Below are 18,341 nucleotides of genomic sequence, written 5' to 3'. Positions count from 1 at the left end.
CCCTTGTCATCATTTGTGTACAATCTCTAAGCTACAGTACTAATGTCGTCATATGTGCACAGTCAATAAGCTACAGTACGAATGTCGTCATATGTGCACAGTCAATAAGCTGCAGTACTAATGTCGTCATATGTGCACAGTCAATAAGCTGCAGTACTAATGTCGTCATATGTGCACAGTCAATAAGCTACAGTACTAATGTCGTCATATGTGCACAGCCAATAAGCTACAGTACTAATGTCGTCATATGTGCACAGTCAATAAGCTACAGTACTAATGTCGCCATATGTGCACAGTCAATAAGCTACAGTATTATAACGTCTTACTTTGTGTACAATCAATAAGCTACAGTTCTAACGTCTTACTTTGTGTACAATCTCTAAGCTACTGTACCCTTGTCATCATTTGTGTACAATCTCTAAGCTACAGTACTAATGTCGTCATATGTGCACAGTCAATAAGCTACAGTACAAATGTCGTCATATGTGCACAGTCAATAAGCTGCAGTACAAATGTCGTCATATGTGCACAGTCAATAAGCTGCAGTACTAATGTCGTCATATGTGCACAGTCAATAAGCTGCAGTACTAATGTCGTCATATGTGCACAGTCAATAGGCTACAGTACTAATGTCGTCATATGTGCACAGCCAATAAGCTACAGTACTAATGTCGTCATATGTGCACAGTCAATAAGCTACAGTACTAATGTCGCCATATGTGCACAGTCAATAAGCTACAGTATTATAACGTCTTACTTTGTGTACAATCAATAAGCTACAGTACTAACGTCTTACTTTGTGTACAATCTCTAAGCTACTGTACCCTTGTCATCATTTGTGTACAATCTCTAAGCTACAGTACTAATGTCGTCATATGTTCACAGTCAATAAGCTACAGTACAAATGTCGTCATATGTGCACAGTCAATAAGCTGCAGTACTAATGTCGTCATATGTGCACAGTCAATAAGCTACAGTACAAATGTCGTCATATGTGCACAGTCAATAAGCTGCAGTACTAATGTCGTCATATGTGCACAGTCAATAAGCTGCAGTACTAATGTCGTCATATGTGCACAGCCAATTAGCTACAGTACTAATGTCGTCATATGTGCACAGCCAATTAGCTACAGTACTAATGTCGCCATATGTGCACAGTCAATAAGCTACAGTACTAATGTCGTCATATGTGCACAGCCAATAAGCTACAGTACTAATGTCGTCATATGTGCACAGTCAATAAGCTACAGTACTAATGTCGTCATATGTGCACAGCCAATAAGCTACAGTACTAATGTCGTCATATGTGCACAGTCAATAAGCTACAGTACTAATGTCGTCATATGTGCACAGTCAATAAGCTACAGTACTAACGTCTTACTTTGTGTACAATCTCTAAGCTACTGTACCCTTGTCATCATTTGTGTACAATCTCTAAGCTACAGTACTAATGTCGTCATATGTGCACAGTCAATAAGCTACAGTACAAATGTCGTCATATGTGCACAGTCAATAAGCTGCAGTACTAATGTCGTCATATGTGCACAGTCAATAATCTGCAGTACTAATGTCGTCATATGTGCACAGTCAATAAGCTACAGTACTAATGTCGTCATATGTGCACAGCCAATAAGCTACAGTACTAATGTCGTCATATGTGCACAGTCAATAAGCTACAGTACTAATGTCGTCATATGTGCACAGCCAATAAGCTACAGTACTAATGTCGTCATATGTGCACAGTCAATAAGCTACAGTACTAATGTCGTCATATGTGCACAGCCAATAAGCTACAGTACTAATGTCGTCATATGTGCACAGTCAATAAGCTACAGTACTAATGTCGTCATATGTGCACAGTCAATAAGCTACAGTACAAATGTCGTCATATGTGCACAGTCAATAAGCTGCAGTACTAATGTCGTCATATGTGCACAGTCAATAAGCTGCAGTACTAATGTCGTCATATGTGCACAGTCAATAAGCTACAGTACTAATGTCGTCATATGTGCACAGCCAATAAGCTACAGTACTAATGTCGTCATATGTGCACAGTCAATAAGCTACAGTACTTATGTCGCCATATGTGCACAGTCAATAAGCTACAGTATTATAACGTCTTACTTTGTGTACAGTCAATAAGCTACATTACTAACGTCATCATTTGTGTACAATCTCTAAGCTACTGTACCCTTGTCATCATTTGTGTACAATCTCTAAGCTACAGTACTAATGTCGTCATATGTGCACAGTCAATAAGCTACAGTACAAATGTCGTCATATGTGCACAGTCAATAAGCTGCAGTACTAATGTCGTCATATGTGCACAGTCAATAAGCTACAGTACTTATGTCGCCATATGTGCACAGTCAATAAGCTACAGTATTATAACGTCTTACTTTGTGTACAGTCAATAAGCTACATTACTAACGTCATCATTTGTGTACAATCTCTAAGCTACTGTACCCTTGTCATCATTTGTGTACAATCTCTAAGCTACAGTACTAATGTCGTCATATGTGCACAGTCAATAAGCTACAGTACAAATGTCGTCATATGTGCACAGTCAGTAAGCTGCAGTACTAATGTCGTCATATGTGCACAGTCAATAAGCTGCAGTACTAATGTCGTCATATGTGCACAGTCAATAAGCTACAGTACTAATGTCGTCATATGTGCACAGCCAATAAGCTACAGTACTAATGTCGTCATATGTGCACAGTCAATAAGCTACATTACTAATGTCTTACTTTGTTCACAGTCAATAAGCTACAGTACTAATGTCTTACTTTGTGTACAATCACTAAGCTACAGTAAAAATGTTTTACTTTGTGCACAAACAATAAGCTACAGTAATAATGACGTTATTTGTGTACAATAAGTAAACTGCACTACAGATCTCGTCCTTTGCCGTCCTTTCGCACACTCACTAAGCCAATGTACAATATGTAAGTATTAAGAGTTATAACTAATCACTGAGATAGTTTACATTGTTTTAATAAAAATGGAAACATGCTCCTATTCTGCTTGTATTTATAAATATATTTGTATATTTCAATTAATTAGAGCAAAGCTTTTGGAAGACTGGGATCATAAACAATCGCCATCCGATGTGAAAGTTTGAAATTTGAAAGGCAGTTGGACGACGTCCGTATGATCCAACTGAATCATCTCTCTTTTTTAACAGAAAGGACTAAGAAAGAAAAGGAAGAATGCAGCTTTGCTCGTTAACACACAGGGAATCTTCAATAAATTTAATACCCCATAATGATAGACCGGCAGCCCAGTGCACTTTGATCAAACGAACGAGGTACCAATATCTAAGTATTGGAACATTTGTGGAAAAACCCAGTATATCCAAAAGTGGATGTCTGCCGTGGTCGCTCTGCTGCAAGTGGCCCCTGGGGCCGGTTAATCTGCTCCAGTGGCATTCATGCATTAAGTTGACATTGGTTTCAAGCGGTACCTCGTTCGTTTGATCAAATGCATTTTTTATGGGCCCTTTTGGGGCGTCTGGCGGGCCCTTTGTAGCAGAAAATTTGTCTGGCATGATGACTTCCATAGTCTGTAAGATCAACCCGAACATTCCAAACCGGTTTTGAGTGGTACCTTGCATATTTAATCTGGGTCAATGCTACGCTAATGGGCATTTGGGCCATATTTGGGGGCGTCTGGCGGGCCCTTAGCAGCAGAAATTTTGTCTGGCATAGGCCATTCAGTACTTTGTGGCATTCATACATTAAGTTGACATTGGTTTCAAGTGGTACCTCGTTCGTTTGATCAAATGCATTTTATGGGCCCTTTTGGGGCGTCTGGCGGGCCCTTTGTAGCAGAAAATTTGTCTGGCATGATGATTTCCATAGTCTGTAAGATCAACCCGAACATTCCAAACCGGTTTTGAGTGGTACCTTGCATATTTAATCTGGGTCAATGCTACGCTAATGGGCATTTGGGCCATATTTGGGGGCGTCTGGCGGGCCCTTAGCAGCAGAAATTTTGTCTGGCATAGGCCATTCAGTACTTTGTGGCATTCATACATTAAGTTGACATTGGTTTCAAGTGGTACCTCGTTCGTTTGATCAAATGCATTTTATGGGCCCTTTTGGGGCGTCTGGCGGGCCCTTTGTAGCAGAAAATTTGTCTGGCATGATGATTTCCATAGTCTGTAAGATCAACCCGAACATTCCAAACCGGTTTTGAGTGGTACCTTGCATATTTAATCTGGGTCAATGCTACGCTAATGGGCATTTGGGCCATATTTGGGGGCGTCTGGCGGGCCCTTAGCAGCAGAAAATCTGTCTGGCATAGGCCATTCAGTACTTTGTGACATTCATGCATTAAGTTGACATTGGTTTCAAGTGGTACCTCGTTCGTTTGATCAGATGCATTTTTTTAGGAGCCCTTCTTGGGCGTCTGGCGGGCCCTTTGCAGCAGAAAATTTGTCTGGCATGGGCCATTCAGTACTATGTGGCATTCATGCATTAAGTTGACATTGGTTTCAAGTGGTACCTCGTTCGTTTGATCAGATGCATTTTTGGACCCCCTTTAACCGGCCCCAGGGGCCACATGCAGCAGAGCGACCACGGCAGATATCCACTTTTGGATATACTGGGTTTTTCCACAAATGTTCCAATACTCAGATATTGGTACCTCGTTCGTTTGATCAAAGTGCACTGGGCTGCCGGTCTATATCTAGAATTGTTCAAATATTCAAAGACATCTTCCATTTGTTACATCTTCCAAACACTGCAATTTGACAAAAGGACATAAGCAGTATACGCCTAGCCAGTAAGCTGAGTTTTGAGATAGGCCAAATCCTACTCAACCTAGCCAGGTATGTTCTGAACTCTATAGTCTATTTGCAAGCGACACACTCAAGCCACTACTTGTGCTCACATCTCATCCTTATGACTGTGACTGACTGTAGACATGCATCAAACTTTTTGCACCCTCAATTTGAAGATTTTTATTTTTTATTATGGAGGCATAATTGCAGAGGCATGAGGAACTTGCTACAGAAAGTCTTGTGTTTAAGGTTGTAGGGGCTTACCCTACCTTGAAGCATGTTGTGGGTTACTTCATTATTAACAAACTCTCAGCTCAAGCTCAAGCCCAGTTGATTAACCAATGTATTGGAATTTTAACTGAACATAGAAGGAGCGTCTATTGTCTCACATTTGAAGGCTGCTACACCAATCAATCCACAGCAAAGATTCTTGGAGCTAAACTTTCATTCCCTGATTGGCAGTCAATCTTTCCTGATCCTACCCTCCCAAATGAAAATGTGTACATAATGTTTGATGCATGTCACATGCTTAAATTGATGAGAAATACACACAGCTAAGTACCTTTAATGGAGAAAACTCAAAATGAATGTAAGCTTAGCTGTACAGACACCGAGTTCCTCTGTTACGGGTGCCATTGACTTTCTGAGAGAAGATATGAAGATCCCATCATTTGATGGTAGCCAAGGGACTATTGAATTCATTCGAAACATTGATAGACTATTTGATAAATGCAACTCCAGGGTACCATCAGACAAATGTGTAAAGGCCCCTTTGAGAAACATTCCATGGCAGAATGGACTGGCTGGTTCAGTAGCTGCTGTAAAGTTCTTGAAAGTCTCAAAGCTGTTAGTGGATGCCCTCTTCATTCCACAAGAAAGAAAACAACAGTGGTTGTAATCATCATAACTATTATGTCAACTCAAAGTTTCAGCAAGACGTTGCTAACCAAGTCGACAAACCCGCTGCATAATATTTTAACGCACAAGTTTTCTCAAGATCACTTTTTTTTTTTGCAATAAAGTTAGGCAACGTGGTGGATGGGGCAATAATCCAACAACACGACAATTTTCTTGGTCATTGAGAAGTGATTTGATAAAAACATTGATTTCAACAAGTTCTTCTAGAAAAGAGTTTCATGTTTGATAGCCTTCAAGAATTCATTTTTCAACGGAAGACTAGAAGGAGACGAGCACCACCGGTGAGGAATGGCACCACATTACCAAGACTACCAGGTAACAGAACATTACTGAGTCTTCAGTTCATGAACTATCCAACTGATATTCAAGAAAACTGCCTCTACTATCTTGCTGGTTATGTCTCTCGAAGAATGAGACAAGATATTGAATGCATGGACTGTGCAAAATTAATATATCCATCTCTGAGAGTGCTAAAGACCATCCATATTCTGCTGTGAATGTTCAAAGGTATTCACTGATTCTAAGACGCAAGGACAGAGGAGGATTAAAAGTGCCATCATCGAGCGTTGCCAAAGTTTTCCAAATTCGCTAATTAGTTGTTCAGGTACAGTACCAACATACATAACATTCCTTCATCATAGTGAAGTCATTTCTAACATGACTTGAATCTATAATCATTTTACAAGGTAGAAAGCCTATATTATGTTATATATTTTCTTTTGGTCAGTCATGTTTGCAAATTCTCTTGTTCAATCATCATCTAGTTGAAGAGGTGAACATTTAGTATTCACGTTCAGATTTAAGTTTCACCATTCAAGGGTAAACTCATCTAGAGATACAAAAAAAAAATGCTATGAGGCCCTAATAAGGCCCTCTAACAAAATTTATAATTGAAGAAAACATAAATTACAAACATATAAACATTTAAAGAACATAGTAAAAATAAGAATAAAACACAAAATAAAATGATAAAGAACTTTGAAATAGAAGTAAAGCGAGTAGATAAAAACATATCAAGGTCTGTTAAATACAACATTACAAAGCATTAAAAATGCTCCCTCCTGAACAGCATAACAGGTAGCCTATTAACATTCCACAACTATAATAGAATATCAAATAAACCATGAAGCATGCAAATTGCAATAAGGAATGAAATTCAAGTCTTGAAAATTTCTCAAACGAATGGGATATTTTCTTCCTGTTATACACCACTGCACTAAAAACTGGGCAAATGACAAAGTAATCTTATTGACACGTAAGCACCTAATGTAATATCCATACCACACTGGCCAAATTTGAAATTACATTAACCCTAATGTTAGTCTATATGAATACAAACAATGCTTACAATAGTAGTACTGTACTACTAAAAAGCTATGCTGAGAGATTTTGGTAATGGGCTTATACCTAAAATGTCAATAGTATTGCTGCATTAGTAGCTAGTCCTTACGTTACTACATTGTAACTTCGATTTGTCGCCCCACTTGCGTGAGTCATTATAGGCGAAAAAACGTTCAAACTTGTTTCTTAATGCAGGAGTATAGTTCTTACCTTTCTGGTAGCCATAGCATGTCTCTGTTGTAAAAATTACACCGACTCTTTCGAGAAAAAAAAACGGGTAAAGTCAAATTCAATATTAGAGTCGAATGTACAATGTATGTATGAAGACGTACAAATGATATGGCTTTATGCCGTTCAACGCAAACGCAATTCACTCTTTTCAAGGCTTCACTGCTTAACACATTTGGGAAATTCCACTTGGTATTATGAGCACTGCCTCGTTACTGCAGCTATATATATATATACATATAATTAGCCTCTTCATTGTCCAAGCAATTTGAATAGGCTATGACATATTGTTATGGAATTCATGATAATACAAGCGTAGCTACTGTACTCCTTGCCGCATGCTGAGTCATATAAAGTAAATAAACATTCTATTGTAAAGTAGGCGATGTCTTTTTATGTTCTAAGCCTATATAGAATCGCCATTACAAACTACAACGAAGCGTTAGCATTATTCTATCAGAATGTCAAAACTAAAAAGGTTAATAAATCTCCAAATCAACACAACGATACGCGTTGCATAGATACTTCGTATGGAACGCAGAAATGACAAAGGAAGTACGCGTTGCAGGTGGCATACTACCAGAGCCTTATATAGAGAGAGTTGCGACAACTCGGGTCCCGGAATTTTCGATCACGTGACATCATGGCACCATTTTGGGGCCAACTAATTCTGGCCGTATGATCGACAACAACGTACGTTCGAGCAGTCAACATCTGCGCTGCCATCACAAAATGCCTGGCTGTTCAGCGTGGGGCTGTTCAAATCGACCTGAAAACGGTTCAAAACTTTTCAGATTCCCAACAAACCTAGATAGGAGGAAAACATGGGAGGCAAAAGTGAACAGGCTTCACTGGAAGGCGAACTCCAATCACAAACTTTGTGATGTGAGTACTTCACCTAGGCCTAGTACAATGAACTAAGATTCGTAACACTAGGCCTAGCCTAGTCCATAACCACAGGGATGTAAGTCTTCCGTATTTTTACGGAAATCCGGTTTTTTTTTAATTCCAATAAAGTTCCACAAAATTGTACAAATATCAAATACACAACGCGGCAAAAATGCCTGGCCCGTTGCAGCAAGCTAACTTCAATTTTCACTCATCGATCAACCAAAATACCATTTCCTGTTACACATCGCATTGCACTGTACAACATTGTGTGTGCCATGTGAACATCGTTGCGTACGTGCGAACTTCAAATCGCCATAGCTCATTTCTGTCGTTGAAAAACCTTGCCTAATTCACGTTGATTCGTAACTGCTGGTGCTCGACATAAGTTTCGGAATAACGCTTGTGATATTTGTGAGCGGCTAAATCTACGGGATACGCATATGATAGTCGATATTCGTGATCGCTTTCAAATGTGAGACTGTTTTTTATTCCGGATTTCGCTGCGACGTATTCGTTACTTGGAGCTAGCCTAACATAACGATAGTGTGTAAGTAGTCAGAACTAGGGGTATGATGTGTTAGAGCGCTTATACTTTTGAGCTAGCCTAACATAACGATAGTGCGTAAGTATTCAGAGCTAGGAGTAGGATGCGTTAGGACGACATTCCCCCGGTTTCTCCGAATAGTTTTCCGTTTTTTTTTTGGCTGCACTTACATCCCTGATAACTAGGTCTGTGGGTTACACCACACAGTCCTTACAGCTATGTATGATGCACTGTGCAGTGTACATACACGCATAGTTAACATCACAGAAAACAGCATAAATTTCAGGCATGAAAATGGTCTATTTTTAACAAGTTCTGATCAAGAAAGTTGCGATGTTGGGATGAGATCTGTTATAAGGTGCATAAAAATATTTCTGCAAAGTTTAGTGGGTATATTCCTTAAATTGAAGGCTCCAGCGTGGCAAGACAAATCGGGGATCTACGAAGCACAGTGTGCAATACAAATCACCAAGGGCTAGCCTAGCCCCCTAATGAAAAACTGCTTGGCTCCATTGAGTCATGAGCTTGTTCGGATTATTATTTATGAAAATTTGGGTGGCGATCTGGCAGACCATTGAAATGATTAATCATTCTGCTTTGCACTTGATGATTTGAATTGAAGCTGTTTAGTTTTATTTTGGTGTTATAATGTAAAACAGTTTATAGTTTTGCTGCTATGCAGAAATTATTAGTTTACAAAATATAGTGTTGCATGAAAGTCTTCATTTGTTTTACTTTAGTATTTGTCTGTTTACTCTTTGTCTGTTTAAATTGTATTTTTTACTGGACTTATGGGTTAAATATCTTAAACGTGTTAAGGCATAAATGTGTAATGCCTGGTAGGAATTGTAGATATACTTCCACAATTTTGTCCGTATATACTGTAAATGCCCTTCCCTTGCCCTATTTCATTGCCCTATTTCCCGGCAGAGAGTTATATTAAACAGATATGCAGAGGATTGTGCAAGTAACCACAATGTAATCATGATTGTAATCACGATTACATTACAATGTAATCGATTACTTCAACTTTAGGCTGTAATCGTAATCATACATTCTCAAGTAATCGTAATCGATTACATTCAGATGTAATCGCCCCAAGCCTGATGTGATTGGTCCATTTAGTTACCATAGCAACCAATTTTCAAAGACCTAGCTTCATGATTCTGTGCACCATGTCAGTACCAGTCACATGTCCAAATATCAACTTCATCAGCCATTGCTAGCTCAAGTTACAGTTAATCCCAATTTTGACCAATCACAGGCTTTGTTTGGTTACCATGGCAACAATGGAAGAATGTACATTATTCCGCCGCAACTGTGCAATATGTGTTACAATATGATATATAACCAGTCATAATACAATTTTACCGTACCAGAATATCAACTGTTGAATTTGAACTTCCAAATGTGCCAACCTCATCCCCTTGAACTTGAGCGCAGCCAATCCCTCCCCCCCCCCCCCCCCGTTCGACACTCGACGCCCTACTTACACAGCCTCGGCGCCCAAAAGCACCACAACTTTATCAGGCCAAAAATAAAACCCAGAATCCCTCTCACACTTCTACAATGCCATCGAAAAATTCCCCTATCCACCTGAACGCCCATTCCCACACATACTGTATGTTGCCCATTTGGCCCCAAAATGGCGCCCAAATTTCAGTTGTCGCAACTCTCTCTATATAAGGCTCTGCATACTACTATTAGCGTATATATAAATCCGCCCTGTTGTTCTCCTTTAGGAAAAGTGCCACTAAGAAGCAGAAGAACAGTTGTTTTGCTATGTTATCAATCAGGATCTGCTTTTTTGTGTGGCTTGGATGTTAAGAGCATGAATGGAAGCACATGTGGTTCAAACATCAAGAAAATTTAGGCAATTTGCATGCAATTTAGCCCTGACAGGAGCAGCGTACAAAAAGTGTTTACGACTGAGCAAAGAGGTTTGTTTACAAGTGAAGGAAACGTCATGGCTCTCGTAGCAAACAATCTGCATGGTCATGATACGGAAAATTGATGGTACCATGAAAGGCCAACTTGTCAGCTATCCAGTGATAGGTAGCGCTCAGCTTGTTAGACCTTTTTTCAAGACTTAGAGACCACATCACTTAGTGTTTCCGTACCGGCAGTTTCGAATGTGAAGGTATTGTTTAGTGTAAGACTTTCCTCACCAATAACATGAAGGAATATAGACGTTTGAGATCTCGTTGAGTTTTCTGTCCCCCCGGAGGCCTCAAGATATAGCAAGAATCTTTCATTAAAATTCTTCCAGTTCTCTGACACGTACCGGTGAACTGTAGTCCTGGTGGTGGCGATAATCATAGTGCCATGTATTACTAATCTGAATTTACACTGTTCATGTATAACACAGGTCAATACGATGGTTACCTATTCTGACGTTGTCTTCGTATGCTCGTTATACTATACTGTAGTTGACTGTATCGGTTGTGCAAGGTTGGCCTAGTCCACCTGATCACTATACCACATAACGTTGTACACTTGCGAAATGTGCAAAGTCGCACCTCCGCTACCTATAAATATTTCTTGAATTCGTCCAAATATATACATAATTGCCCCAAAAAATGTTACAATGTAAGAAGAAATAGATAACCTTGACAAAAATATTCAACCCCCCCCCTCCCGCCAAATAAAAATTAAGAATAAAATAATCATTGGCTTTAAAAGTTATTCTTATGAGTAGGTTCTAGATGTTCCTTTAAATATTTAAGTCTTCTGTAAACCGTAGAGAGATGGAATTCTGGAGGTAGGTGAGTGAAGGGAGAGGAAGGGGTTGTTCTGATTTTTTTGTTCTCCTTTCTGATTGTAAAGTTTTTGTATTTTTTTAAGGGGGAGTCACTACCCGACAAGCCATGTAAATTTTTTAGTACGCTTCCTTTCAGAATTTTTGTTCTTATCTCCTTCTATGTTATATGTTAACTTATGTTGTGATAGAACAAAACTATATGAAAAAAAGAAAAGAAAATGTAAGCTTGTTTTTAACACATTCAGCCATCGTTGTTTACCATCTTTTTTACGAAATAAAGAATATTTACAATCATACAAAAGATAAGAGAGATCCATCTATCCATGTTAAGATCATTGTGATATTGTCTTTACAAGGATTTCAAACTTTGACCTATTTTAACTTGAAAGACATTTGACCCTTACCAGTGATCTACATAATATATCTGACGTCCCCACTTCTTGTGTTCCAGTTCTTGTACAACCTGTACTCACTATAGGGAATCAACAACCTAGGCGTACCGAGTATGATATTTAATCAAGCTCTTTCTCTTTCTCTCTTACATGCCATCATAATCGCAAAGATTCCTTCGTTTCCGGTGTAGAATCAAATCAGAGAGCCGGTCGGATTAGTAATTTTCTGCCGTGTTTCGTTTGACAACGTTATGCAATTTACAGCATTGCACACCGTATCGTAACATGTTTGCCATTATTGAATTCGAATGATCAGCAAGGTTCTTGCACTAATGCAAACCTGCCTATTAAGTACAAATCTTTAATTTGACAGTTTTTTATACATGTCTCAATAGGGTTATTACTATAAGGCTAAACAAGTTGGATCCACATACCAAGAGTGCAGTTCAAAAGAGATGTATTTTATAAGTTATCGTGTTGACAAAGGTTTCGACTTCGACCTCTGTTGATCTTAAATGACCATTGAACGTGTACTCATCAAGTTGGATCTACATACCGAGTATGATTGTATAATAATAAGTAATATTTATATAGCGCATAATCAGCAAAGCTGCTCAAAGCGCGTTACAAGCGTAAAACCTAAAAACAAATAGTAACAAAAACCTAAAAATTAAATACATATAACCAATAAGGCACAAAATGTAAAAGCCTAAAGCAACAATATACAAAACACTCGTACTAAACGATAATAATGAAAGTCCTAAACACATATAGTCCAAAACAAATTCAGAAATATGTAAATAATAAAATAGTTTTTAACAAAGAATACACAAAAGATTGAAGAATAGTCAGTAATTAAATATAAATAAGTATGAGAAACTATAGTACATTAAAAAACTATTGCAAAAGCATAATACAGATAGTAATAAACACCCAATACTAAACGATAAAAAATAGAACCCTAAACTTAGTAATAAAAAATCTTAAACAAAATGCTAAGAATTAAGTAAATAGTTCCAAACGTAGTTTGCATATTGTAAATTGAAACACAGACAATTCGTATGAGGTGTTATACACACACTCCGTCACCTTCGCGTAGATTCACATAGGTCCTTAAACCAGGTTTTTATTTCAAACTTTGACCTTTGGTGACCCAAAATAACATTTTACCTCCTCAGAAAATGATAGGCACCTTCTACTTAATGTGATACATCCACATGCAAAGTATGAGATCTGTTAGAGATTCCCCTCTTGAGATATTGTGTTTATTATGATTACACATTTTGAGCTCCAGTGACCTCAAATGACCTTCAACATTCTCAAAACCAATAGCCTCTTTGTACTCAATATGGTGTATTAAATTTATTGAAGATTTCTTTCGTTTTTACGAGCATAGCTGCATTCTTCCTGATATTTCTTAGTCCTATCTGTTAAAACGATTTATGATTCAGCTGCATCATGTGGACTTCGTCCTCCTGCCTTTCAAATTTCAAGCTTTCACATCGGATGGAGATTGTTCATAATCCGAGTCTTCCAAAAGCTTTGCTCTAATAAAATGAAATTTTCAAATATGTGAATAAATACGACCATAGTAAATGCATGCTATATTGCTATAACACGCATTAAAACATTGTATCATCTCTCAGTGATTAGCAATTACTCTAAACACTATACATTAGCTTAGTGAATGTGCACAAAGAACGACATTTGTGGTCCAGTTTCCTGATCGTAAATAAATGACGACAATGTACTGTATAGCTTACTGATTGTACACAGACGACAATTGTATTGTAGCTAACTGATTGTACACACATAACGTCATTAGTACTGTATAGCTTACTGATTGTACACAGACGACAATTGTATTGTAGCTAACTGATTGTACACACATAACGTCATTAGTACTGTTTAGCTTACTGACTGTACACAGACGACAATTGTATTGTAGCTAACTGATTGTACACAAATAACGACATTAGTACTGTATAGCTTACTGATTGTACACAGACGACAATTGTATTTTAGCTAACTGATTGTACACACATAACGACATTAGTACTGTAAAGCTTACTGATTGTACACAGACGACAATTGTATTGTAGCTACCTGATTCAACACAACAGACGCCATTAGTACTGTATAGCTTACTGATTGTACACAGACGACAATTGTATTGTAGCTAACTGATTGTACACAAATAACGACATTGGTACTGTATAGCTTACTGACTGTACACAGACGACAATTGTATTGTAGCTAACTGATTGTACACAAATAACGACATTAGTACTGTATAGCTTACTGATTGTACACAGACGACAATTGTATTTTAGCTAACTGATTGTACACACATAACGTCATTAGTACTGTTTAGCTTACTGATTGTACACAGACGACAATTGTATTGTAGCTAACTGATTGTACACAGATATCGCCATTAGTACTGTATAGCTTACTGATTGTACATAGACGACAATTGTATTGTAGCTAATTGTTTGTGAACGGATGAAGACAGTTGTATTGAGGTATACTTGTAGTTGTTAGAAATTGTTTACAACACATAATATATGATGTTGTGACCTCTGAATCTATATAGAACATGGTTTATCAGTTCGGATAAGATACATAATTGAACCGCAGTTTAAAGACTTACACTTCTGTTTGGTCGGTCTGAAAAGCAACAAATGGGTAAGAATATTATCACAGACAACATTAAAATATGGAATATGTGAACAAAGACACTTAGCTTGGTTCATGTAGCAAAACACAACATTAGAAACATTGAAACCGTGCGTAACGATCTGATTTGAGTTATTCTATAATTCACATTGCATTTAAAGTCAACACATACAATGAATTATAAAATGATCTAACTTAAATGTCTTTCAGCTTAACAATGTTGTAATCGCATGAGTTTAGGATTGGTGTTCTATCATGTTATCATATAAATTCACCATGGTAACCAAACTACCTTGTTGTGAACATATTTACTATTTTAAGTCATAACCGTAGTGGCGGCATCAAGGGGGCGGGAGGGCATGAGGGTTGGGGAGGGCAATGAGGGCATCCCCAATCATGTTTGCATGCAGGCCTTAGTCGGCTCCACTCCCGTCTACGTTTATAGTTAATACAAGTCAGTTGCTAAAGTCATAATTTGTAACCACCCCCACCCTCCCACACACACTATTTGTTTGTTCTTCGACTTCCTGGAAATTAGGATTGATAGAGCATTTATTTATATGTACATATAATTTGTGAATCCCTCCAACATTAAGAATAATTTCTGCCAATATTTCCAACACAATTTATTCTACAGATTGAAAGAGAATTCACTCATTGATCAGACTGTCTAGACATATCAGAGGATTTATATCACTCTTTTCAATGAGCAACGTCGTTCCTCTCTAACTCTAAATCCTGTATGTGGTTCAACTCCTTGATCAGGAAATGCGGATGTGTTATTTCTGAGACAAAGGTTTCCTAACACATCTTATGTAGTCTACACCAATCGAGAATCCTAATTAATATTTCAGGTGTGTAGGCAATGCTTCATAGTGTATATATTCTAGCACTTAGTTCTTCCAATTGCTTTTCTTTTTATAAAGTTACCTCTGACTCCTGTGATTTTACATCACTAACCATGTAGTAATGCATTTTAAGGTTCGTGTCACTCTGTGTTAAACAACAGTATATATTTCTTAGCAGCATTTCTTCCCCCACGCATATCAAATACATAGCAGGTATTTATTGCTTGCCTACACAACAATTTACATCTTAACCAACTTTACTACACAAAGTTATACCTAAATATACTAGTTGCGGTAACAAATTTGTTGCAATTTGTACAGGTAATGTAATGGAATCACGTGTCATAAAATACGACCAGTTAAGGCATAAAATTAAGTTTACTACCTCTTACGCGTGAGTCCAAGAACGGTGGATCCCATTTTAGAACGGGGGACTATGACCAAGATTTCTCGAAGTTTTTCCTTTGTGAAGTCAAAGGCAAACTTAACAGCAACGGACAGTGATGTACGTATAGGGGCGCTATCAAAAGTATGGGCAGTTGCATGGGAGGGGAGAATCATAACCAGTTACCAGTTTGGGTATTGTTGCTAGCAAGGGCGGCGGAAGCACTTTTAATCTGAAGGGGGGGGGGGCTCCGACATCAAAGGGCACTTTGCAGAAACTCGATTGGACTGATGCAGCCTTATATTTAGTACCCTTTATAACTCTTATTGTATTATCTTATTTGCGTATACACATCACTCCATCAACGCCTCCCCCCACCCCTTCAAGGGAAATATTCATATATACTAGCACTGCAATATCCAATGTGCAAATTGGGAAACAAGGATTATGTTAATATCTTAACAAATTTGTCCCATTCGAAATAGCTTTGAGTTTGACCCACAGAAATTCATTAAAAGTCAGGGGCGTAGCCAGGATTTGCAAAGTTATATGCACGACTATCTGAGCGGAGCGCCACCATCGGTTGGCGCGGAGCGTACAAGAAAATTTTTGGTTTTACAAACCCCTCAGATGGCCGGAAACGCCCTTCTCGAGTGTTCATTCTGGTTCCCTGGCCTCTTGCTAACTTGAGACACCTCAATTTTTATGTAGAAAAAGGTCACATTTTTAACCTGAGGAAAAGTGGGGGGCACGTGCCCCCTGTGCCCCCCCCCGGTTCCGCCGCCCTTGGTTGCTAGACTAAGTTTACTTTTGTTGATGCTTCGTTAGGCCACTTCAGATGGTATACTTCAACATTTTATCTTTAAATTGTGACTGCTTCACCCCTAAACTTCGCCTTTGTTCATATAATTTCAGCTTTTTTCACGGAAGTCTAAGTTGTAATACCCAACATTTCTGTTTTTCATCTCAAAATGACGATCTCATTGAATTTTTTTACCTCTTGTTTGATTTCTTACCAAAGTTATATCCAAAATTTCGACTATTTTACATCAAACTTCTATATTCTCAAACTTTTGACTGTTTATTTTTCTGCAAATTTAAACGACTTTACCTCAAACTTTCAAAAATTTTCTCAAAATTACGTCCCTTAATCTCAAAACGTCGACTTTAAAGAACGACAATTGGTTATTTCAAAATATGTTCTATCTCCGCCAATATTATGATTACATATTTCGATTCATCCCAACTATACCTCGACGGCTTGTGTAACAAGCAAATAAGTAAGGTTTAAAGTTACGTACACTAAGGCAGGTATTAAGTATGACAGTGTAGGCATGTCCGGTAACGAAAAGTATACATAGAAATTTTGACAAAATGATATTTTATCAAGTATGCATTTGTAACATAATGAGATCATTCGACGATAATTTTTACTTTAATTATTTATTTTTATTTATTTAATTATTTTTAATTAAGTCCGGTTTTAAAACGGGCATTTATTTTACGGCAGTACCGATGTGTAATGAAGCTATGCTCGTTGTGAAAGTATAAGCCTGATCAAGTATTGACTGGTTAAAATTGTTTTTAGTTTCTGAAGATTATTTTTGCTCCATAATATTTTTACAAAACGTCTTTTAGCAGGGCCAAGAGGATGGAGGGGGGGGGGACTAACGCCCGTCAGAACAGCCCACCAGTCAACTGCCATCCCTGGAGTCTTTTGAGATCACATCAATTTGTGGAAAGGAAAAACGAGAGAGCGGCAGAAGTGTAGTGATTTATACACTAAAAACCCATATCTCGTCCAACCCAAATATTATGGATCACATAATTGAATAGAAGAAAGTGGCATACACATTTCAAATTGTAAACACATGTACAAATCCTTACATTTAAGTCTGACGTACAATCTTTTCTTTGATATTTTTACCAATTTTACCACAACATCTACAGAATAATTCCCTGTTTGTAGAATAATTGGAAAAATTAATCTGATGAAAGTTACATGCATGATTTCCACTTATAATGAGATAATAAATCTACCCTTTCACTTACCATTTCTTCATTTGCCCTCTCTACCTGCAATACAAGTGTAGGACATGAAGTTCAATATTATCACCCAAATACACAGATCATGCAAACCTAACACGGAGAGAAAACGTGCATGCAATTTTTTCTCCTGAAAATGGAAATGAACTTATTTCTGTGTATTTATTTACTAACACAGTTCGTATATTGTGCAGTATATGCTCGCCAACGGCAATCACACAAAAGTTTAATACAGAACTTAAACGTTATGTCTTTATATTGCTGTTCTCTCTTAAAAGCCGTGATGCAACCGCCCTCCCCTTTTCCAGATGTAAAACATGATTGGGCCAAACTTGAAAAATGTGAGAGTCGTTGTATGGAATCTAGTGTTGTTGACTTCTACTGTTCACATTCTTGTTTGCACTGGGTTGAAAGATATTTTATTAAGTAATGTTTACTTACGATCTTTTCATATTCTTCATATTTCAGAGGACGTGGTCCAATACTCTGTGTGAATAAACAAATAACTTATGATGAGTTAAT

At 37.8% G+C, this 18,341-nt stretch overlaps 1 protein-coding gene across 5 annotated transcripts in view; it reads right to left on the bottom strand.

The window, feature by feature from the left end:
- Positions 1-11,695: 11,695 nt before the first annotated feature.
- Positions 11,696-18,341, bottom strand: part of LOC139983233 (uncharacterized) — a 95,154-nt gene continuing 88,508 nt past the window's right edge. For all 5 annotated transcript variants that reach the window (XM_071996648.1, XM_071996649.1, XM_071996650.1 and 2 more), the window contains 4 exons: positions 18,261-18,305; positions 17,826-17,849; positions 14,515-14,531; positions 11,696-13,408 (listed from right to left, as the gene is read on the bottom strand). In XM_071996648.1, coding sequence (XP_071852749.1) covers positions 13,351-13,408; positions 14,515-14,531; positions 17,826-17,849; positions 18,261-18,305 — 144 coding nt within the window. In that variant the 3' untranslated portion in view covers positions 11,696-13,350. The remainder of the gene's footprint in view (positions 13,409-14,514; positions 14,532-17,825; positions 17,850-18,260; positions 18,306-18,341) is intronic.

Source organism: Apostichopus japonicus, chromosome 16, assembly GCF_037975245.1.
Source record: "Apostichopus japonicus isolate 1M-3 chromosome 16, ASM3797524v1, whole genome shotgun sequence".
Taxonomy (NCBI): Eukaryota; Metazoa; Echinodermata; class Holothuroidea; order Aspidochirotida; family Stichopodidae; genus Apostichopus; species Apostichopus japonicus.
This window is presented reverse-complemented; position numbering and strand designations above follow the sequence as displayed.